Below are 25,802 nucleotides of genomic sequence, written 5' to 3' on the forward strand. Positions count from 1 at the left end.
GGAGTAGTAGGAAACAGAGGTTATTAACGCGGGTAACTTAATTATCCACAATAAGTGAGTTATATGCAGAGTAGTCGGTCAGCTGGTACCAGGGAGAGAGAGAGAGAGAGAGAGAGAGAGAGAGAGAGAGAGAGAGAGAGAGAGAGAGAGAGAGAGAGAGAGAGAGAGAGAGAGAGAGATAGAGATAGAGATAGAGAGAGAGAGAGAGAGAGAGAGAGAGAGAGAGAGAGAGAGAGAGAGAGAGAGAGAGAGAGAGAGAGAGAGAGAGTGAGAGAGAGTGAGAGAGAGAGAGAGAGAGAGAGAGATAGAGAGAGAGAGAGAGAGAGAGAGAGAGAGAGAGAGAGAGAGAGAGAGAGAGAGAGAGAGAGAGAGTGGGTTGTAATAACTCGGTTAACAGGCCCTGGAAACGTTGCCGGTAATTGACTAATTAGTTGGTAATTACTTGGAACACTGCCATGAACACGGCCATTTTCAATTCAATCATTGTTCAAAGCCATTCAGCTCTCTAGATGACGATAAATGAATAATTGAATTATGCTTGAATAATTGATACCGCAAATCTACGTGATTTAATCAATAATTGAAGCCCACAGAGTGGAGCAGAGTCTATGTGGGTGGAAGAAGGCGGGAAGTGAGAGGAGCACTAGCCTGCAGGAAGATGACATTGTAGCAACTTTAAGAAGCATGATCTTACTTCCAGACATGTTAAGTTTTTTGAAGGTACCGCTCCCAACGGTCAAAGTGTAAAATTATTATATACAATACAATTTGACAATATAAAGATAATATCAACACATATTACTAGTCCATCCTGGTATGAGGTTGATGTCGCTGTTCGTGTCGTCGCACCATTGGACTGCTCTTCCTCTGTGTCCTCGGATGGCGGCGAGGGTTGTGCGGAGGATTGAGAAGCGGAGTTTTCGGCGTATGTGAGAAATCGTATCACTATAGGGTGTTCCCCTTTTGTTTGATATGAGTGTTGCGATTCTCTTATGGAAAGCTTCAGCCTCTTTCCCCATGCTTCCGCTAGTGGAGAAAACGAGGGGTGTAAATGTGCTTTTCTCCACTTCCAGGACCCGGCTGTTATATGTTCGTTTCTTTTCAGCCTCGTGTTTCTGAAACACTTTGTCTATGGGCCCACTGTTGCTTTTATTCCCGTCATGAAAGACTCGAACGTCGAAAAACGTCTTGTCCACGGTGTTCCAGACCCCCCTTGCCGTGATGTCCAGCCTTGCATCTGGTCGGGTGTTAGTCGTCTTGAGTTTGAAGGTTTCTCCTGTAAGAGCAGTCACAACAACAACCGGGACTGCCACTCCGCAAGCAGCTCGATCATGCGCTCTGTGACGTGAGCTGACTAGACGTCTGAGGCTATTGCCTGCGGAGGGAGACGCGGCTATTGAGAGCGAGCCATTTAGTCTGAAACTGCACTGCAACTCATATGTTCATTAACTCGTGTTCATATGTTCTTTAATTCGTGTTCATAGGCTTGTGAGTTTTGTTTCTGGAGTTTTCAGGGCAGTTGTAATGAAATTGGTGGCGGAAGAAAAATGATCCAAAGTGGTCGGGCTTTATACAATTATTGAAAATGTGAATGAAAATGAGAGGCTAGCCTAATTAATAACCTATCATCATGCTGTGCCCACACAGAAGACGAATCAGCCCGGTATTATTAGTATAGACTAAAAACTTGGGGAGCAGCCAATTTGCGAAACAAGTACCCAACCTACACCAAGCACCACAAATCTCTCCCTTCCCCTTGACAAATCTACCAGGCTCTCCTCCCCTAGCTACGACCTCTACCTCCACTTGGCGATAGCAATATCACTATGAATATTACTATGAGGGAGAGAAGAGACGTGATGAGGGCGCCACTTTGTGATTTATATAGCCCTGGCGCGTGTCCCTCTCCGGGGAAACAAAAACAACTCCTCTCGAACCTGCCTGTAGCACTTTAATATAAAATATCTCCCATTGATTGTATCTAATAGATAATCTATCAACAGATTATAGCGGTCGGGTGTTGATTTGATATCTCTCGACAAAGAAACCGAAGGTAAATCACGCCTTCAGCTGACTCAGGCCTTATATGGCATAAACTGGATTACATACGATTTTATAGGACGCTGAATTCAGAAAAACGCTCTGGAGTCTGGAGAAGGCAAACGTTTTCTTCGGATATTTATAGATAGTGTGCAATGAGAGAAACGATCAAGAGAGCAGTACTAAACCGATATAAAACGATAAATGGGTGATTTTAAAGTTCTAAAAGCCGACATAAACGGACACAAATCTTTTAAACAATGAGAGGAAATGAGCGGGAGAGGATAATGGGAGTCGAAAGTAATGAGAGCAAAGAAAGAGAGAGAGAGGAAGAGAGAGTGGGGGCTGGTACGGTGGAGAGTAGCACTGGTAATGGGCCTGAAGACAGCTGATATTAGGCTCACAGCAGACTAAGTGGGATCAGGGCTAAGTCCTGGGAAACAGTCTGATGAGCGAGTTAGAGCTGGGCTAGTTGACGTAACCTTACGTAATGCTCAAACTAATGACAATTCCACGGGATTGTTAGTAAAGTAATTAGAAGGGCATGAAAGGCCTGGTTGAAACAGACAAGCTTTAAGTTGAGACATTGGGAATGTTGCATGGGGCGGGGGATTATCGGACAACTATTAACAGGAATCAACGTGCACAATCTGCACAAGCGTTTAAGTTCACGGTAAATCACTGCATAAGTTTACCGTATATAATCGTAAATCGATTCTTCATAATTGAACAGTTTACAACTAAAGAGACCTGATAATTAAATAACTATGCAATATTCTCAGGAAACTTGCACAGTTAAACAGTTCCGAACATAAGAAGACAAACCACCACGAAGAGGGGAGGAGCACTAACTGAAGTTTCGAGTCAAATTAATTAATGAAACCAATCATCGCACCAAATTAAAGTTAATTAGGTTAATTAGGTCTCCGCAAGGGCTACCCCACAAACCTAACAAGGCCTTTCACCGAACATCCGGCCCAAGTATTAACGAATCACCAGGTTCCAATTGTGTTAACATTGTTTTAAAATATTTCCTGGCCATAAAATTTTAAAATTCCATGAAAATATATTAAAACGCAACAAAGTTTTAAACACAAAAGTCATGATCATGACCAGAGCAGGAGATTATCAAATTTTCCACGCATTATCAGATCAACAGAAGTGACACCAGCTGGCCCCGCTAGGTTTGTACCGAGTAGACTGTAACGACCGGGTTGGAATGAAGAGGTAGGCAGGTGTTGGTACGATACAAACCCTCCTAATGTATCGCTAATTGTAGGGAGCTGGAACAAGGCTGGAGTGGAGCTAGATATATTATATGCGCGCGTCAACAACACTGAGAAACATATTCGATAATAGGTAATTAGGTTAGGGAATTGAAGACGAAGTGACGACACAGGTGCGGTAGAGAGAGAGAGAGCTGCTACTCACGGTTCTGAGGAACATTACTAAGGATTATTATGATCAGCTGCCAGGTGGTCTGAGAGTTAGCCCGACCAGAGAGAGAGTGTGTTTTAGTGAGGCCCTGTCAAGACAAAAGACAAGCAGACACGTCACCTCATCACAGTGGTGGTGGTGGGCAGTTAACACCGATATTATTATTATTATTATCATAATATGTGTGTGTGTGTGTGTGTGCAAAATGATGTGCATATTTTATGCAATTCATTACCATTGCAGGAATATGATATGACAAATGCTGAAAATAGCAGCGGGAACGTCCTCCGATTGCACAACCAGTTCCAGTACGGTTACGAATACCAGTTCCAGTACCAGTACCAGTTTTACAGTACAAGTACCAGACTTCTGATTCTGTAGAACCGTAACTGGAATAAGAACCAGCACCATGACAATTACATGAATTAGATAGTAACAAATAAGCGGGGAGGGCACAAAGCCACTAAAGTAACCCTAAAGTAACTACCTAGCAGTGCCGGGTGGACATGTACACTAGACCAGAACAGACTAATTCCAGTGAGTGGTATTGTACACCACCCCCCTCTCTCTCTCTCTCTCTCTCTCTCTCTCTCTCTCTCTCTCTCTCTCTCTCTCTCTCTCTCTCTCTCTCTCTCTCTCTCTCTCTCTCTCTCTCTCTCTCTCTCTCTCTCTCTCTCTCTCTCTCTCTCTCTCTCTCTCTCTCTCTCTCTCTCTCTCTCTCTCTCTCTCTCTCTCTCTCTCTCTCTCTCTCTCTCTCTCTCTCTCTCTCTCTCTCTCTCTCTCTCTCTCTCTCTCTCTCTCTCTCTCTCTCTCTCTCTCTCTCTCTCTCTCTCTCTCTCTCTCTCTCTCTCTCTCTCTCTCTCTCTCTCTCTCTCTCTCTCTCTCTCTCTCTCTCTCTCTCTCTCTCTCTCTCTCTCTCTCTCTCTCTCTCTCTCTCTCTCTCTCTCTCTCTCTCTCTCTCTCTCTCTCTCTCTCTCTCTCTCTCTCTCTCTCTCTCTCTCTTTCCTTAATTCGCACGAAATAAAACACGTCAACTGTCAGGGCGAGAGAGTTTAAACCGTCCTAACAAGCTAGCAGTGGGAACACTGCCATGAACTAGCTCGGGCAGCATGTCAGTAAATCCTGACAAGTTGTCCGTGACGGTAGGTCTGAGCAGGTGGGCACTGACCGTGAAGTTACTGACACTTCTACTGACACACTGTTACTGACACTTCTATATTCTGATCTCACACACTCACACCACAACGCCTCCGCATACCCCGTATGCTAAGGGAAATTATCATAAAGCAATCAGATAGGAAGTAGTGCCAAGTGCAATATATAGCAATAAGCAATGAATACAGTAATATGCAATGAAGAAATAATGGCAAGGAAGCACATGTTATAAACACGGCACAAGTCGTTGCATGTTGTTGCATGAGAAAACATTTGTCGCGTGGACAGGCTAATAGGCGGACCATCACTACTTTCGACTTTCAATAGCTACCAGCGAGCTATCGCTAATGATATTCATTAGGGAAAAGAGCAGGATAAGCTCGAACAAAGAAAAGGTAAACAAAAGGTTTTATGAAGGAGCACAATGGGTTCATTATGTGGATCGACTGTTTGTCCGCAGCTGTGGAGGAGAAGAATGGTTTAAATTGTAAAACATGAGAGAAGGTGAAGGAACAATTGAGCAGTGCGACACTTAGCAGCACGACAACTCACTTCAGTCACTGTGTTTATTGGAAACAAATCACAGAGTGAGCTGTCGAGGAGAAGATATGTGTGCCTTAACAATCACAGTTGCTGGCTGCTGTCTCTCATGAGCCGTGTGTATTTCAGTGTCTTGATGAGGAGGAGAATGTGGTTGTAATGGAACTGTGGCAGGTTGTTGGAGCAATAGTTATTACGGGCAGGGAAACAGTGGTGGATTGTCAAGTATGTTAAATTAAATATGTGCAGCTGCGGGAGTAATTGTTTTATTCACGGTAAAGTGTTTGTAAGATTTTGATTGTCAGGTAATTTTGTAGCGTGGTACTGGTTGAAACAAATATACTTGCCAATTTAAACCCATTGTCGGTTGATTATGAAGTTAAGTACCCAGTCACTTATACTTAAAATTGAATTGGATCAATTCCCAATACAGAGACGTCTCTGAGAAACCACCACAAAAATGTATGCACAAAAAGTTTACCAGCTCTGAAATTCAACAGATGGATATCAAACAAGGGTACATTAGCTCTGTGCATTCGCAATTGAGAAATGAGGGGCAGCCGTTGTCAAGTAGTTTTAATACAATCATTTAAAAGTGAGCAGCTGTTATCTTTAAACGATCAACGTTGAACTGAACCTCGGTTGTGACAAGATAACTTAATTTAAAGATTTAAAACAACAAATTTTAAGGAGAGATAAGAAATGTTATCTCACGACCGTGGGATGTAACATTGGTTGAAGTAGTAGAAGTAAAGTTAACTTCTAAAATTAAATAGCAATGATAAAATGATACATTCAATCGAATCATGCGATGCAATCGCCAGAGCACAGTACACCGTACACAGTACACAGTACACAGTACACAGTACACAGTACACAGTACACAGTACACAGTACACAGTACACAGTGCACAGTACACAGTACACAGTACACAGTACACAGGCAACGGAAATAAAGCAGCAATAAAGCGAACTCTCACGAAATAAATGAAGAAAAAACCTGACAGTCTGGTTTTAAACCAACTTGACAGGTAGCTATGCGGTTGTGCAGCAGCGGTTAGGTTATCCGGTTAGGTTATCAGGTTATCTAGAAACATCGGGTTAAGCACTTAAATTTCCGAGACAATTATGTATACTGACTACTTCAATACAGAGACAGTGAGTTGGTAGTGGTATGTGATTAAGGGAGATATACCCTCTCTCTCTCTCTCTCTCTCTCTCTCTCTCTCTCTCTCTCTCTCTGTCGTGCAGTACACAATTAATGAGTTGTCAGGGGGCGGTGCGTGGAGCACGTGCACATTTGTTGTCCTGACAACAACACATGCTTCCCTAAGCAGGTGCACGTGTGCACAAAACTACTATGTAATTAACTGGTATACAGACCACGTGACATGGCCACAATAGTTCAGGGAAGTGAGACTGACACCCCAATTGTATCGGGCTTCTCAGGGCCTGGGAACATCAAGCTGGGATCCACAAACAAATCAAAAACAAAAGACAGACCCCTATAATTAGGAAACGGGACTAATTATAGAAAAACGTGATCGATCAGCCGTGAAGAGAGCCCTGGTGTAACCCTCACAAAAGGGGAGGGTTTTACCGAATGCAGTTTGAAGTCTGGTCACGGTTGATACAGGACGAGGGAGTTTATTCGGGTAACTAGGAAGCAGGGTTGCGAAACTCATAAAAATGTTACACCTACTTAGAAGTGACATGTGAAGGAGTGAAATGAGGTTAGGTTGCCACAGAGTTGGCTCTCTTATCATATTACAGGTTCCATTAAATCAGCCGGCTATAGCGGTAGACTCACATACAAAGCAGCCTCGCTAAATCTTTCTTAAGTCTAAACAGTAACGAAGACACCGGCAACTAAATTAAAACAGTGCCGACACTAATAACTAATAGCAATAACAAAAATTTCGTGGGCCAACAAGACAAAAATTTAAGGAAGTGCGGACGCAAAATTCCTTTCTCAGTCAAATGCAGAAGGAAGGAAGGAAGGCAGAAAGAGTTCGCTGGAGCTCTCACAAAGGGAATACCTACTGGAATAGCGGAGTTGGGATATGCGGGTTTCTATAGGGTTTCCCTTGTCAACGAACGTTGCTGTACGGCTCGGTCAATGACATAATTACAGAGGGGATATTAGCGGGGTTACTTCCCGACTTTAAGATAAGTGGGTGGTGACAGAAGGAGGACTGGCACCTTGTGTACTGGTGGGAGAGAGAGAGAGAGAGAGAGAGAGAGAGAGAGAGAGAAAGGTAGTTATGGAGCTGAACCCCAAGTGAGGGTACTACAACTGCAGAGGAAGGGCCGGGGTAGTGCTCCACAGAGAGTCTGTCATCAGGCAGTGTTGCAGCCAGAAGTGATCATGTTTTGAGATAATGTTAACGGGAAGCAGCAGGAGGTGATGTAAGGGCAGGAGGGTGTCAGGAGGTGTCACGGAGAAAAGTGTTGCGAATATTGGCAGGCAGCCCTCCAGTTGTTGAGGGTCATCAACTGTAACTACTGGAATTAGTATCGATGAGAATACTTAGAGCGAGAGAGAGAAAGTTTTAACATAAAGCTGAGAGCGGGAGAGATGCTTGGTTTAACAAGTTGTTCCAGCAAGTTTTATTATAAGCAATTGAAATCTAACACACTGTAAAATTACGGCAACTGTTACAAAGTAGCACGTATGTAGCTGGGCAGGTGTCCAGAAAGTAGATAAAGTAGAGCTGGCCCTAGCATGACGTAACTTTAATAACGATACTACCCCCTCTCTGACTCGACGACAAAACACGCACCCCACGTCCATGATACTTATACCTCCTAATCTAATTACCCAGCCAGGCATGTGATAATGAGCATGATAATCTGGAGCCAAATTGCCTGAACTTGGCCCGAAATTCACCGAGAGCTGCTTTTGAGAAGATAACAACCAAGGTGTTATGTGCGGGGTGTGAATTTCACACCCTCATTATTACCAATACCAGTGCGACAGTTTTTACAATTTTCACAGGAAAATTATCAGCCCGTTTGTTGCGGTGTATATTTGATGAATTAGGATCCAGGAGGTTGAAGCAGGGGTAACATTTGGGGTGAAGCGAGCATTTCAGAGATTTAATCTCCCACGCATCATTAGTAGTCGAGGTTGGGCATAGCAACAACAACAACTTTCATTCTCACGGTTAATGTGGTAACAAACTTTTGTAAACTTTAAACGCAACTTGAGCAGCAGAGGGAATAGTTCAGATAGCTGTGGCTGCAGCTCCTTCAGACAATAATTAAAGTAAGTTAGAGAAAGTTTTAAAGTCTAGTTAAGGCAAATAGTTTTGACTCGATACTATAAGGTCAACGTGTCAACATCAGCACGACAAAAGCACGAGTCTTTGTCTTAGTCCTAGAGAGAGAGAGGGGGGGTTGGGTGGCTTCTCTCCTGTTTTGGTAAAATCCCAGAGTAAGGAGCGCTCTAACTGAGGAGTGAGCGAGTCAATATGACCGATCCCCTGTAAATACCGACGACTGGTGACGTGAAGTGGAAGGCTTTAGCGAGAGTATGCAGTGTGGAATGTGGCTGAAATACTGACTACAGGAATGGATAACTTTTACCTGTCACATAGTTCTTGCAAGTACCTACTGACTTAGAGGATGACCATGAATGCTCTAATCGACTTAACGACACAGCGATCAATCTAGATTAGTCATTGTATCAAGATTCGCGCTTTTAAGCACTAAATTAACGGCGGAACCACTTATGAATCAAAGAAATCAATACTGCTATAATCACTAATCGGGACCATCACACAAAGTCAGTTATTTAACAATGTAATGTTAACAATGTAATACTGGCATGGCAACTTATAAGTGTTAGACGACGACTTGTGACCCGCACCAATTCATTTCGCAGCCCGCTAACCAACAACCAACAAGTTTGTTTCAACAACTTATTAATTAGAAGTTGAAACACTACAAACACGAGAGGTAACATGAGACTGTTAATCTGTAGGCCCGACACTTAACAGTGAAATCATGACGATGAAATCATGACGGGCCCATTATTTCCATTCTAATTTTACCCAGGATCTTGATTCCGAGGGACTAACGGCAATCACATGATCTTCGAAAGGTTCAGAAACAAAATCTTTGTCGTTTCGACTATATGTTTCTAGAGCCCCATAAAGATGTTTTTTGATAGCCAGTCAGTAAATTACACAATAGGAAAACAGACGGAATAAAGGTAAGTCTCCATTGCGGGCCCAAATTAAAGAACTCAAATCTTAACAATTCAAATTGCCGTTTCAAATTGTAGGACTATAATTATGAAACACCATTTAGAATTGGAACAGCACAAAAGGGAGGGAGTGGACAACTACAACCCCTCGTTAACAATAACCATAATAACAATAGAATATTTACAATTTATATATAATACAAATAAATAATACTGAAAGGGGCAGGGGGCCGTGTCGTTTATCCCTAATATAGGCCTATAGACCTGGGTCATAATGACACAGTGAATGTACTAATATTCTGTATATTACAGTATTATTAGAGATCAGGAGGAGTAACAACAAGGGGGCCGTAGTCCGACTGGGGTTATTAAATGGTACCTGAGACGAGGCGTGACGTCATAGCACGAGGCGTTACGTCATAGCACGTGGTGTGACGTCACACGCACTATCAGGGGTATAAATAGCTCGCTTACCACCTGGGAGACTGGCATAAAGCGGTCAGGCTTTATGGAGCGTGCAGTCTATTGGTTGAGTAATTTTATATGTATTGATATCTATTATCATTAAACTGAAGACAATGACGGAGACATGGTCTATCAACCATGCGGACTGTTAGCACAGCACATTATCTAAACAATAGCAGTCTTTCAAATGTTCAATGAGAAAGTATAGACAACGTAGGAGTCTATTAGTTGTGGACATTTCATTTTAATCGTTCCATCAATCCATTACAAGTAATGAACACAATAGCAATCTATCAACCGTTCATTTAAGTGCCCAAAACGGCCATCAAAAATGTAAAAGAAAGAGAGAAAGTTGAGACAGTGCAGAGTAACTATATCTCAGATCACTACTGAATATAACTATATAAAACTATATATATATAGTTTTATATATATAACATATATATATAGTTTTATATATATAACACAAGAGATAACATATTACCACTCACTGTGACCCACTTCTTACAATTAAACAAGAAACTACGGTCTAAGAGTACTGCTGAACTCTAATGAGGCGAATCAAAACCACGTGGTAAGAATAACAGTTAAATATCGAATTACAGTATTTAAGGTATTAGTCAAGTGGTATTAAAGTCAGCTAGGGGTACAGTAAGTAAAAACTTAAAAGAAAGAGAGTTTAATGGTACTTAACCAATCATCGAGCAAAACTTAAAAGAAAGACAAAACCAATCGAGCGACTAAGTTGAGACTTGAGAGAAGTAAAGTGAAGGATGCCAGCAGCCAGGACACCGGCAGCCAGGACACCAGCAGCCAGGACACCGGTACCCAGGACACCGGCAGCCAGGACACCAGCAGCCAGGACACCGGCAGCCAGGACACCGGCAGCCAGGACACCGGCAGCCAGGACACCGGCGGTACCACTAACATCAGTTAGTGGGATAGTGGCACTAATATGAGTAGTATAAGTGATATGGTGTAGTGTGTGAGATATCACCACAGACAGGGTACTTCCTCCTCCCCTCAACAGTACTAATATTACTGTCAGCTAGTCAGCCTAGTACGGGGTGATAATACTGCCAACATAGCCCACTATCAACACAGTTACAGTAACGAAACATTAGCATTCTCATCCTTCTTCTTTCAGGGGATACGAGAATATGTGAGAAGGTTTAGAAGATGATCAAGCTCAGATGATAGAGTTGCATTTGATACGTGTCGACCGCAGCTGTGGTCGTATATTTTAAACCAACTAAATACGCAACTCTACAACATCCTGTCTTTAAAATTACTCAATAACTCTGTCTCTCCCCGTCACAGCAGCAGAACTGCAGGAGTGCTCTCGCCGGGACACTAATTATACAACACGAAAGTAGTGCACGTAAAGAGTATGACCGTGTCACGCACACGGAACAAATGCACACTTCAACAGTGATGATATTTTACAACATTTCAACATTATTACTGAACTGGTGACACTGCGTTTAAACAATATGAGCTCTCTTTTGTGCTGTCTCGTTAACGTTATTAAGAGAACAATGTTAATAAATCTGGTGAGGATATTGAATATCTGAGGGTGTCATTGTGAGAGAGTTAATGGCAATTATGGTGGCATTATAGTGGCATTAAGGTTGCATTAAAGCGGCATTATAGTGGCATTAAAGCAGCATGCCGGCACAGTTTACCACCTCATTATCACGCCAATGCAGGACACCGTGGTTGTCAATACACAATAATGACACGTCTCTTCCAATCTAGGTATTGAGTGGTGAATTAGGCAAAACTAAACTCTCGGCTACTTGGCCTGATGACAACTGGACCGTTCTGTCAATGACTTTATACAGCATGTTGAAGCGGACCAGATGTAAATTATCAGGGTGGTGAGCTCGGACAGGTTTCAGCCAACACCTTTCCAACTGATTTGTTCTGGAGTAATGTACACTGTACAATGGAGGTGTCCATTGATACAGGTGGTTTAAAACTCAGGAAATAGGCCGTTAACGAGGCAATTCTAACCCTGAAAGTTCTGAACCAAATGAAAGTCATGACGTCACTTCCCCCATGACGTCACTTGCCTTGCATTACAAAACCAAACCAAAACACGATACCGGATACATGTTACGTGGTATACCTTACATTACACAGTAATAATACACCAGCATAATATAATCGAACATGGGAGCGAGCAAATCTCGCATTTCCTCCTCCACTGCCGGCCTACCTTCAACATGAGCCATGAGAGCTAATTAACAGGACAATTATCCACTTAATTATCCAATTACCAGCTCATCATCGAATTATCAGCTCGTTATCGAGATTAGAGGAGGCCCGGGACCCCGGAACTCTCCAGAAAGTGGTCTGTTTAGCAAGAAGGTTATTGTACTATGCGCCCTCAAGATACGCTATATAGAGACGATCTATAACAATGTATAATTAGGATATCTATTTCTACCTCATCATTATTTCGATGAGATGCACATGAGGGGAGATCAGGGATAAATGAATATTTAGAATATACATTAGTACTGCTATCTAATTTTATGGAAATTAGAGCCCGCTGAGAGAGAGAGACAAATGATTTGAGGTAACTAGGGTAACCTCACTAAGGTAACTAAGGTAACCTCACTAAGGTTCAAGTTATAAGCCCTGGCAACAAAAAAGGTGACTGGTAGCAGCAAAATAAGCTGTTGTAGTTAGAAAATGACCTGTTCGTGTGGCTGTGAAGTGAAGCGAAACTAACTGCTGAGTAGGTCCACACTAACGAGGTAGTATAATGGGCTCAACTCTGCCGGTGAGTACAGCTCACTCTCAGCTACCTGGCACCTTCTTTTATGTTATAGTATTATCATCAGCCTTGCTACAGGTCATTACTGCGTAACTCTGTGAGGAGGAGGAGGTTTTGTAATATCTATTTAAGTAGTTAGCTGGAGGGTGTTGAATATCGGTACGTGCCAGGTGGTTAAAATCATCAATTCTAACAGATTGTTCAGATCACGAGTCAGTAGTAGGTACTGTTATAGTGGCGACCAACTAGACCATGCCGTTGAAAAATGAGATGTTTTGGTGATATCTTTGGGTTGGATCACAGTGTAAGGTTAGTAATATATCTAAAGAGTTGTTTTGTGGGATGGTGTAAGTTTGAGTTGAATGAGCACACTTTGCTGTGCTAATACCACTATTTATTATGCTACCTTTTATGGATTTATTTAGTGAAAATAATGTTGAAGTTTCTGAATAACGCCAATTTTCCTTGTCGGCCACTTGTTATTCCAAAATAAACCACTACTTTCCAGTAACTGAACAATCAACCTCTCCGCCTATCTTAGAAGTTACAATTTACATGTTCAATAAAAGATAACCCTAACACAAGCTACTAGAACATGAGCCCCCCCCCCCCCCCCCCCCAACACATGTAACATACACACTTGGAGATCAGTGGAACAAGACTAAAGATTTGCAGTTACTAAACGTTATACACAGTTCATTGTATTTATAAGACAAAACAGAACAAGATGTGATGTTGAATCTAAAACAGATTACCATAAAGATAATTAGTTAAATAAATAATTACACTATTAATCATCGCTCACCTGATGTGATGATCCAATTCTGATTTCTCCTTGCGTACTTGCTAGCCTTCTGTATGGAAATGTTAATCAACAACTATGATCTGTAAAAATTGAGAACTTGCAAGAAAATAATGACAGGAAATCTACCATATTCATTAATAAAATAAGATACAGGATTGTTGGCAACCGTAAGGAATTTTTGGGTTAAAAAATCTTGATATCACTTCAATACAAAATTCCAACTATCTTGAATAAATTTCTAACGTTCAGGAATTTTCATTGGAAAATTTTGATTGATCATGCACACCTCATATCATAGAAGATATCAGATGTCGTATTTCCAAAAAAATAAGTCTGTACGCGGGAGAACGAATACAAAGAAAAGAAATCAAATATACAGGACTGAGGACGTACGCACCCAAAATAAATTCACGCACTCTTATAGTCGAACATTACAAGATGTAGCTCAATTGTTTCACCGGTTTCGAGCCCCTTGCTATAGAGACTAAATATCGGGGGACAAATCTTAATATTTATAGCGGTCATCCTTCAAAGGCATCTAATAAATAGCTGAATATATAGTAAATTGAAGAGCAATCCCTCGTAGGATGAATATATAATATAAATAGTTTGGCGTAATAGTTGGGTTATCGAAGATGAGCGTTCTGAAAGCTTTTACGAAATGAGAAAAAGTTGTATAAACACACACCTTGACTGTTCTCTCAACAGTTCTTCTAAATGCTCTCTCTCTCTCTCTCTCTCTCTCTCTCTCTCTCTCTCTCTCTCTCTCTCTCTCTCTCTCTCTCTCTCTCTCTCTCTCTCTCTCTCTCTCTCTCTCTCTCTCTCTCTCTCTCTCTCTCTCTCTCTCTCTCTCTCTCTCTCTCTCTCTCTCTCTCTCTCTCTCTCTCTCTCTCTCTCTCTCTCTATCTCTCTCTCTCTCTCTCTCTCTCTCTCTCTCTCTCTCTCTCTCTCTCTCTCTCTCTCTCTCTCTCTCTCTCTCTCTCTCTCACTCACTCTCTCACTCTCTCACTCTTTCAGTACAAAGTCAAACTGTAACACTGACCTATCAAATATCAGATACATGCGAACAGCCCGGAGTGCCTGCTTTTAATCCAAGGTGTCAAAAGCTTTTACAGTAGTTTATAGCGCGGTAGCACATGGCGTGGGAAACAGGTTCACTTAGCGAGGTAGACTGGGTATAATTAACACTACCATGTTGGCATGTTAGTTCAGATACTCTTAGTTCACTCACTTTCCCTTAAAATGCGGGCTTACTCGTAACCGGTCCGAAACTTCAAAGGAAATAATTTTACATATCTTGGCTCTGAAAGGAGTTTGCAGTGCGAGATTGGATCAGATCCCTTTAACCAGGCTTAAACAATTGTCACAAGCTTTTCATTAGTAAAGAGCAGAATTTCGGCAGAATGGGTAAGATGGTCGAGTGCAAGTAACACAGCTTAGGAGTTATCTTCTTTATTTTCCTTATCTTTTAAACGGTTCAACGTAACTAAAGGAAACAGCAAGCAAAGTAGATTGAAGCAAACCTAAGTTTTGACTTTTATGCAGATGCAGCTAAACTTTAGATTTGCTTCCCACAAAGTTATACGTAAAATATTTACGAATATTTGGCAACTGTTGCTATCTGATACGATACCTGCGATACTTAAGCATAATTCTGTTCGACCAATAGAACTAACTTACGCGAAATTCTTTAAATTAAACTGTTTAAAAATTTCAAGACAATTCCAAATGTCACACTGCCATGCAACAAAACAAAGTTAGGTAACTACGTATTCTTGGACTAGGATCTTGCAAAAATATGCCGGAAATTTAAAACAACAAATCACAATACATGAAGAAAACAAAGAGCGCGATTTTAAAACGTTAACTAGTTTTGAGGGTTACCGGCAAGTGACAGGTGTCAGGGGCGTAACTCAAACTATTAATAAACTTCGGCCCAAGTGACAAGGATGTCAGGACAGAAATTGCATTTTATATGTAGGAAACCCTAGCGAGATTCGCACATTATTTCCGTTAAACCGACAAGCTCTGGGAAATTAGGATGAAAAGTCGCAGCTGGCAGCTCGGAGGTTACACTTAGTCTGAGCCGCCACACAATCACTGCTCTACAGCACTACGGTAGTACGATCTGTGATGAATTTTAGAAGTAATTTTCCGCGAGGCAATTACACACACCTCACAAATGTCACACAAACTCGAGCTGTTAAAACTTTGAGAATAACAATATGCGAAATGTCACCAAACCTGGAGGATGGGTTGTATGAGAGAACATAGAACCAATTGTCCTTGTCAGAAAGGTATTCCTCTAACGTCTGTTCGGGCAGATTGTTCAAATGTTCCACCCTGCATTTGCCCCTGAGGAATTTGAATTATTTACGTGTATTCACGTCAATAATATATTCTCTTAAAACATCCCTTTCCGTATTAGGAAACGAAACTATGTTTGGGACCATAACTCTCGGGCGATTAGACATCCGATTTGTCGATAGGCCAGGTCTGAAGGCGTAAAATCGGTTGATATGTCTTTCGTACAACACAGCGACACCTCATTTTACTGCACTTGCATCAATGAACTGTTGACATGTGTGACAGATGCGTGCGCTTTTGGACCAAACGGAATTTCCGCCAGGCGCTGAGTTTGTTCTGAATCTGGTTACAAGAGAGTTTTAACTTTAAGCCGAAACTTCGAGTAAAATTGACGTTAAATTAATCATCTTGCATTCAATTATGTCGATTGTTAGACATTCAAATCGAATTTGAGCCAGTTAATGGAATTCCAATTACCAACACATGATTACTGCGCGAATTTTCAGGCGCGCAAGATGACAATCTCAATGCGTACTACAGAATCCTTGGTTTAACAAACCTCTAATCGCGCGTTACACAATACAGCGCGTTCCGTGCGGTCTTATTCCCCTAATTAGCGATAGAGAATTGAGTAGTAAAGAAAGTGACTTGCGGGCCTTGGTGTAGTTTTCAAGGTCCATCCACTAATTCATAAGATAATACAGGTGCTATGTAGACTATCACATTGCGGTGCCAGCTGTGTCCAACTGCAGTTTGCTATTGTCACAGTAAGTGGTGGGCCCGAACTGTCTGGTGGTTATAATGTATCCCTCTGGTTTAATTGGATATGGTAATTTCGAGTACATTATTAAAGAACACCTGCTGAAAGCAAAACACTTAGATTGGTAGCGCACGCCAATATTTGTATAGTTGCAGCCACAAATTGCATTCACGCCACTTTGAAAACTGGTCCGTAATTGAGAAAGTACACTGAAATTAAGCAGTCAGTTAGTTAGTAGTTACCTGAGAGCTTGAAGCGAACAACAGTCTGAGTAATCTGATGAGAAGAGCTCTTTTCCTTTGAATTGAGACGCTTCTAGTAACTTCATCTTACCTGAAAGACAAATTTTCTTAAGAATTTGGAGTTAAGGAAACAGGAAACTGTACGCATATTTGATGGCTGGATAAATACTAAATAGTTGTTGGTTAACCACAGAGCGGAATCTTGCTCAAAGCGTATGGCGATATATCTTAAACTTAGTATTTAATAAAAAGGTTTTTTATAGGATGTACTACTGACTACTGCCAAATTATGATCTTATTTAACCTGTGAAAGTTCCTTATAAGTTGGTATGGATTCAATGATTATCTATCATTAATTGATAGCGCGGTATAAAATTGTATTATATAAATGTATTTATTCATTATAGTGGTCACTAGTCCTAGTCATCTGCCATCCCCTACCAATTCAGGAGTACCAGCAATACACTGGCACACGTCATTTATGCTCCGTAACTTTAATGAGGATGTGCAGAGAAGTGATCATGTGAACCGATCGGTGACTGATATTCTCGTGACGTACGTGACAAACGATCATAATTCGATTAATGTGTCGATTGTAATAAATTGTAATATTTTAGAAATTTGGCACTGATCAAGGTCCCTTTGGTAGCGTTTCTTCACAATTTCCACAAAAATTCAGATGGAGATTATTCGTTAAAAATTAATTTCGGTACATTAAGCCGGATGATGTTTGGAGTTGCAAGGAAACAATCGAGATCAATCTAACACAACTCTTTCCCTGGCCTCATTATATTAGGACCATTATGGCACTTTCAGAGGAATGTTAATGAAGTTTATTTACCGACTTCAGGAAAAAACCAGGTACCATGAAAAGTTTGGTCCGTCCTGGTAGGTACTGGTTGGAGTCAGGAGACACGTGATGCCCATATAAGGAGTGTATTGCACTTGTAGCCTGAGAGGGAACCCTACAAATATTATAGGTATTTGCGCTTTTCTTTAAGGTAAATAACCTGCGACTAAACGTTTATTTTACTGACGTAACCTATAATTAATGCTAAACCAGTCACCAGATGCACTTATACCCTTAACTACACCACTACACCAGTCTATATTACACTAGTCTATATTATACCAGTCTATATTATATACTAAACAGTCTCTTTCTATAATTATTCTCAGGGTCCTTGAGGCGAAACTTTTCTCCTCAAAGGAAAATATCCGCAGATTTGAATTAACCACAACAATGTAACTTTGATCCATCACGGATCATGGACTGACCACAAATCATGTTTATAATTGAATTTCTGAAAATGTTCCTTCAGGTTTACCATTATTAAATCAATCAGGCTAAAGCCCCCAAATATGTTGATAAATATAGTGGCAAATTTAATCTCTTTACTTTCTTAATTTTGATAGCGACCGTACGGAATACGTAACATGAAATATGTAGATTCGAGACCATTGTTGACGTCGATCAAGGAGTACAACAGGTCAACAGACATTAACATCTGTCGCGGTAATTATTTTTCATGTTCTAGTGTGTTCTTGGTTTGTAAGCTTCTGTAAGAGAGCTGACTTACAAAGTCCGCTGGATCCTCTTTTCAGTGTTCCAGACCGTTCTACGACTCAACAGTGTAAAGTTATTAATTTCAGAAAAAGCGCTAGAAACTTCTATCTTTTCCATTCTTTTTCCGGACTGAGGATTGTTAGAGACACAGTGCCACAGTGTGGTACGTGGATAAAAAAGCGTGGCAACGTAATGGTCAAGTTATTCATGAAATGAACCTGAACATGGGTGATTGACAAGCTGCCTGTCCAGGATTTAACATTCCCTTGACTGTGAGCGGTGACACTTTAATTATTACACATTATTTCTACGCCAAATCACAAAAGTTATACAAGCAACGAAACAGGATTGTTTTCTCCCTAGACAACAGACATTCGCAGGTATGCGTACGTGATTTCTAATATCATAGTCACAGAGAGTGACATCACCTCACGGCGGCGGGGGATGAAAGCGGCTGAAACGTAATTACATTACCATAAAACTGACAGGCTTACTCTAAACTCGTGTGTTTCTAACGCTCTTTCGGAAACTCGGCTGTGACAGAGATACAGTATACAGCGTATCTTAATTTAGTCGCTAAATTAACCGACTTCCAAATTATTGTCTATAAGAATCCTTTTATTGTTTGCTTCCTCAATGTTGTCCGAATAAACCAGTCTGCAGAACCTGCAAAGTGCAAATGAATTGCTCCTGGCACACAATTTATGCACTGACGCGATGATTGCGATTAATATCTAGAATATCATTTGATATTAAAATGACAGAAAAACGCTTTCCTAAGAAACTTATTGTTCTTCTTCAGAAGGAAGGAGGATTAATTTCGTCGCGGTAATATCCAACTTTTTCATTTCATCCTGGCATCGATTTTCTCAGTGGGAGTAAAATAAAATGTGGGAGTAAAATAAAATGATCGTTGTGGGCAATATTCTAGAAAGTTCTAATCCATTATCATTCGACTAATTGTTTTCTGGTCCTAAGATTAGCTAAACGATAGGTATTAAGGTAAATTCAAATTATTAGAAATTCTGCGGAAACATAGTACTATTCCAATTTCCGCAGAAATATGTAACTTGTGACTTGTCATTATGAGTTTGTATTTCTATAGCGACGATGCTCACCCTCAAGTTTACTGAAAACCAAAAGTTTTTGTCAACTCATTCGCTGTCACACAATAATGCCAACTTTTAGCTGTACTGAGCTGGGCTCCCTTGATGGATATGAAATTTAGAGACCACTGACAATTTAGAGAACATTGCACAAACTGATCTAATAACGGGCTCATTTGAGGTTGGTATCTGTTTGAAACGCGCACTGGAAAGTAATTGTAAGTTTCTAGAGTTATGTGTGTGACGCATGTTCACTGAGCTACAATCTATAAATACCCGCCTAATAACCCCTGAAAGCTAAGTCAAGGCACGGAACTCTCCAATAACTGGGCCCCGTAAAAATGTATTTTCATCTCTTTGTAGCAATGTCCGGTGTATAGCCACACAATATCAGGCTAGCTTCACCAGCTCAACTATTTCTCTCTCAGCTCCCTCTTCTCGCGTTATTAGTTGTCCCCTTCTAAAACCTATGGTACGTAACATAACATGATAGTGCTGAACCAGCTATGTAACAGTGTTTGTTGTATCGCATGTTATTGTTAATGCTGCAAGACTGCAAAGACTTGCTGCCATCAAGACTAACTCGCACTATATGTAGCTACTATTGCCAAGTTATCAAGGATATCCGGGACTACGGGGACTTGAATAAATTAATAGATCTAGATGAAAGGATATTTTACAGAGCCGTTAATATCCATATTATGAATAGTATTTAATGGACCACGCGATTCTGAGAAGCATGAAACAAATAAGATATTCATACTTTTAGAAGTACGCCCTAATGTGACGTAAGTTATTTCCATATTAATGAATACTATTACCATAATAACAATGGTCAGGTATTAGATGTGGCGAGGATTTGTAACATGTTACCTCTCTGGTGGCCGGAGTAAGAATAATAATGTTGATTTGATCTCGTACAAGTTAAAATACTTACTTGAATTATCAGTAGATCTGTCGTTAAGGAGGGTCTGATAGATAGTCTCCGGCAGCTCACTCGTCCTGTAGAACCACTCTATCAGAACTGATTCACGAGGTTTCTGAAACGAAAGTGTGGTTTTTAATACCAGCACTGATACCTTGCTCTTTGGAATATGAGTGTTAAATTCCCTAGAACTCTAGTTTACACCACTCGGCCAGCTCTCTCTCTCTCTACAATTGCTAGATTCATGGCTGCTTTCTCCACACCCACAGTCACATATCACCCTTTACTATACGGAGAGGTGAGAGGGGCTTCTCTCTCTCTCTCTCTCTCTCTCTCTCTCTCTCTCTCTCTCTCTCTCTCTCTCTCTCTCTCTCTCTCTCTCTCTCTCTCTCTCTCTCTCTCTCTCTCTCTCTCTCTCTCTCTCTCTCTCTCACTTGTTTTAACACAGTCTGAGTTCAGCAATTCAGCTGAGTAATATATTGTATACAAGCTCGAGAACACAAAACAGCTGTGACACTCATGATATAGCATGTTGTGTAGATAAACAAGGTTGGAAATTGAAAGATCATAATATATTATTATTTATGACGTTGAATTGAGCTCAATACAGAAAACTTAACTCAATTTCATTACGTACATGATAATTAAACTCAAAAGCAGGGCTATAATTCCAACATATTATATCAATATCTTAGAGCATAACTCTCACCTGTTTGAGCTCCTTGACGGTGCCGATGTACCATGGAATATCAGGCTTGTGACTATCAACGTACACCGTGTCTAGAGATAGAGAGTAGTACATGTATTAGAGGAGGGTCTTTGTGTTATATACTACTTGAGTATTTTACTTGTGCAGTATATGATGTGTGTGTGTGGAGAGGAATGGGGAGGGATTATTTCAGGGGAGGGAGAACTTGGAGTTTTATAGATTTGTGGATACACATTTCTGTTGTTGGATCTTCTATAGAAACTACTTAATGGCCGTGCTTAGACTGAGAGGAGATAATACTGAATATATATAAATGGAGTTTGCACAGAATATGCAACAAGTTCAAGGTGAGGCAAAACATTTGGCACTTGTCAAGAAGCCCGACACAGTGTCGCGGTATTCCAGTTTCCACTGAAAGATACTCAGGTGGAATTCCACCCTAACTCAAATTGAAATATGTTTCGGTGGAATTCAGAGCTGTGTCGGGCTTCTTGGATAATGTAAAAAATTTAAGCTATGTGAAAGTAAAACCATAAGAGGTATATATATTTATGTATCGTATACCTCCAATGCAATAATCAATTCCATCAAAGCTACAAAGAATATTTTTCTTGGCTCCAGTTTTTGAGATGGCAGCTTTGTCTGATTTCTTGCTCTCTTGCTGTGTACTGGATAGCACCTTCTTATCCTGAAATTTAATTAAAATTAATCAAATCATAAATAATTGTAAATTATAATCAAATCTACAATCTACATAATATTATATCATATTCAAATCAACATTTAATGCAGGGATTAAAGTTCAAATCACGAACGGTTCAAGTTTGAACTAGTAGAATTCACACTAAAAGGAAGTTTTCCTTAGGGCCTAGACTAAGGACAATTAATACATTGCACATAGATATTAGATATAGTGAATTGCACATATTGTGAACTACTGTTGATTATATAGCGAATTCGCGCTTCTACTGTTCCTGTAGGGCCAGGGACAAACAAGTTTGAACTATGTATAATGTATAATGTATATTGTATATAGTACAAGTAATAACTTCTAATTACTGTTGATCCACATAAGTACGAAATTTCCGACCATTGACATCTTTGAAGACACATTTATCTTTGAAGACACCAACATTATTTTTATTTACCCGTAGCAGATCTGTTAACACTATTTCGCTGCTCTTTGTTCGCGTTTTCAAAATTACACACACGTTTAGTAAAATGACGTATAAAAATGGATAGTGACAACTTTAACCTACTACATATCCATTTTATTAACATATATTCAAAAGTTGGATCGCAAAGAAAATAACATTACAATGGCCTGGGTAGGTAACATTTACAGCAGGTTTTCGTCAGCTGGAGGGAGCACAAATAATTGGAATATAATTTAGAGGGCTTACCAATTGGGCGCCGGAGGCGATGTCAGTTATAAAGAACATCTCGGAACTCATTATCTACTCATTTACGCTTGCCATGATGCTGGACTTGTGGAACCAAGAAATTTCGTTGACAAATTTATATGTCGTCGACTATATTTAACTATTTCTAAAGCATAATTTATCATAATAGACGGGGATTGAGTAAAATTTCAGAATATTTGAATAAAGGTTATTTTATAGTTGTTAGTCGTGTATATACAGTATACACGGCTACACATATTACACTCCGCACTGACCAGATTGTAGATTTCCTTGAACTCAGCCCAAGTAAATTAACAGCACGATTTTCATGTGGTCTAACTTGCAGTGTCCGTAAACTTCCGAACTTTGAGGCATTATCTTGACGGTGGCCACGGTCAAGTCCATTAACTTTCTAACCTTTTATGTAGCGTGTGTACATGCCCAAACTAGGCTTAAACACTTTATATATATCCTTTGTTCTATCATCAACCTCCATTTTTCATCTAAATGCCAAATTGATGACGTTACATCTTTCGACGACCCTCATTCACGGGAAGTATATATATATTCTAGTTTGAAGTGAACTATATTTCACTATAATACTAGTTACAGTAGTTAGTATTTCACCTATTTCTATTTCTGCAGAATACAAAATAACAAGGCCTATTGGGACTAGATCTACTGCTCCATTGTATTGAATCTACTCTAAGCATCATTGTGAGATTATCAAAGATGTATAACATCCTCACTAAACCTCCTGCTTACATCCATACAGAATAGAGATATGCATCACTCTGGGTTTAAGTAGTTATAAAAATAGCGGCTATTTGTATTGGACCATCATTGGTAAAGGGTTCATCATTTATAAAGGGTGTGGCAATATAACCTGCAAACGACATCATGCACATATTGCATTTTATTATTAAGTGCCGATAAATGAAAAGTACTACGGAGGATATTGCAAAGCATTATAATGCAATAGTATTTAATACCTCTATTTAGGCCGTTACTGAGTATTTTTTTAAATTGGCACGGATACTCCCTGTTCAATGTTTGCCGCACCATATTACTGTAACCATAGCAACAAAAAGAGCTTGAAAATTAAATGTTCTATTAGTTTCAATAAAGTGTTTACCCTTTGAAACTCGATCCGATGGTGGACTGTATCCAATAATGCAAAATAACACAACGTGAAAGTAGATACACAATCAGATGTGTAAATTGATAAATTAGCAATGAATACAGATGGTACAATGAATACAGATGGTACGATGAAGCCGCATAACTCCTAAGGTCCTAAATGATCTTATGTGAGATTGCAGTGAAATTCCCAGAATCTCATTGGACTCCAATGGCTAAACGATTCATAGCTTCGTCAGAAGTGCGCAACATTTACCAAAACCATTGTTTGAGTAGCTTTGTAACTTAGAACTTCCTAACATATTCAAACACTCTATGTGGTATGGTTAGCCTTTTCTTTATGATAAAATGGAAGGAGGGCTACCGAATCAGAAACCATTAAAGTTTATGATGTACAAATAAAATATGAACTATATTTCTGCTAATCGTTGATAAAAATTACTTTTCAATTATGTGTAAAATTCGATAAGAATAATACGACAATTGTGGGTCAATGTTTCCATGAACCAAAAGAGAATTGGCAACTTACTAACCTCAGTCCTCAAATTTTTGTTGTACAATTTAAAATAAACATTGGGCATATGATCGGTTGTGTGGTTTAAGGGGGCCGGGGGGGGTCTTCATCAAAATTCTCTCGAAATTGATTTTATAGTTGTTTCTGATAGAGGGGAGTGATATCTATCAGCTGCTTTTGGTCCCATGGAAAAACATTGTTCCTAGCCGAAATTATCGCTGGTCAAAGGTCAGCGCTCATGTGTAATTGTATTGCGCGAGCGATTTTCAATCGCGCGTCCTGAAAATCGAGTCTAAAAATCTATCTTCTCCTACATTTTTTGAGCAATCACCCTGAAACTTTCAGGATATGTTCTAGGGATCATTTAGAAGAGAAGTATCGAGCCGAATTTTGAGATAGGACTCAGAAAATTTTTAAATCGATTTTGAAAATCTTGGACCTGGAAAAATCGTCAAAAAATGAGGTCCAAGATTTTCAAAATCGAATTAAAAATTTTCTGAGGCCTATCTCAAAAATCGGCTCGATACTTCTCTTCTAAATGATCCCTAGAACATATCCTGAAAGTTTCAGGGTGATTGCTCAAAAAATGTAGGAGAAGATAGATTTTTAGACTCGATTTTCAGGACGCGCGATTGAAAATCGCTCGCGCAATACAATTACACATGAGCGCTGACCTTTGACCAGCGATAATTTCGGCTAGGAACAATATTTTTCCATGGGACCAAAAGCAGCTGATAGATATCACTCCCCTCTATCAGAAACAACTATAAAATCAATTTCGAGAGAATTTTGATGAAGACCCCCCCCCCCGGCCCCCTTAACATTATATTTCTACATACCTGGTTACTTGATGAGCTCTCAGAATTGTTCTTTATTCTGTCACTGTTGCTCCTTTGTAATGCTCGTGTTAACCTTCTCTCAGGTAACTCATCACCCATAGTTCCTAAAACCTACACTACGAATACAAAAGTTACATCTAATCAAGCTTATTAATTACCAATGAAGCAGTAAACAGCAATTATATATTACAAGTTCGTCTAGTTTGTGTAACAAGACAAGACTAGTTATGCAATCTCTAAAAAACGATCTCCCTAATGCAGGATTACAAAACAAAAATCAGGGAATAAACATGTTTCAATTGCTGCACAGCTCAAGTAATACTAATATCAATTACAATCTAACTGTACAAAGGTCCTTTGCAGCACACTTGCGCCTCATAGGGCTTAGCGCTCAACAAAGAAGTGGTGAGACCACAGTGAGGCGTGAGCCCTAGTGAGCCCAGTGTCTTAATAATACTCCATCACACACACACATGGTTATAATTACCATTATGAAGTGACTGAAAAGTGTAAATTTCAATTTCAAAACATGAATGAACACACATTGAAGCACTAATAGTTGTGGCACTCAAATTGCCTTTTTGTTCCTAGATTCCAAAACATTTCCCTGGTCAGGATAATGGTTTCTTTTCTAAAGTATTCTCTTTGGTAATTAAGTTATATTAGTCTTCTATTCATACTTATTCAAGATCAAAGAGATCATTATTTTATAAGGATTATATATTAGATATCATTTAAAACATATTTGATAATAAAAACATACCGTAATTGCTTAATTTTCGATCGAAACCATTCAAGCGTGTTATTGCAGCTTTATACAGTGAGTGCCTCATGAAGTCTCATCACAATATGA

The 25,802-nt window shown here is 39.9% G+C and overlaps 2 protein-coding genes across 2 annotated transcripts in view; one reads left to right on the forward strand and one right to left on the reverse strand.

Moving 5' to 3' along the window:
• Positions 1-25,067, reverse strand: part of LOC134812707 (arginine-glutamic acid dipeptide repeats protein-like) — a 45,795-nt gene extending 20,728 nt beyond the window's left edge. The window contains exons 1-7 of the mRNA XM_063820234.1: positions 24,950-25,067; positions 21,618-21,741; positions 21,054-21,124; positions 20,357-20,459; positions 16,747-16,837; positions 15,682-15,792; positions 13,438-13,486 (exon numbers count right to left, since the gene is read on the reverse strand). Coding sequence (XP_063676304.1) covers positions 13,438-13,486; positions 15,682-15,792; positions 16,747-16,837; positions 20,357-20,459; positions 21,054-21,124; positions 21,618-21,741; positions 24,950-25,048 — 648 coding nt within the window. The 5' untranslated portion in view covers positions 25,049-25,067. The remainder of the gene's footprint in view (positions 1-13,437; positions 13,487-15,681; positions 15,793-16,746; positions 16,838-20,356; positions 20,460-21,053; positions 21,125-21,617; positions 21,742-24,949) is intronic.
• Positions 1-25,802, forward strand: part of LOC134812705 (POU domain, class 2, transcription factor 2-like) — a 1,142,226-nt gene that overhangs the window by 704,917 nt on the left and 411,507 nt on the right. The gene's annotated exons all lie outside the window — the stretch shown is intronic.

Source organism: Bolinopsis microptera, chromosome 3 (genome assembly GCF_026151205.1).
Source record: "Bolinopsis microptera isolate Bmic1 chromosome 3, MBARI_Bmic_1.0, whole genome shotgun sequence".
Lineage (NCBI taxonomy): Eukaryota > Metazoa > Ctenophora > Tentaculata > Lobata > Bolinopsidae > Bolinopsis > Bolinopsis microptera.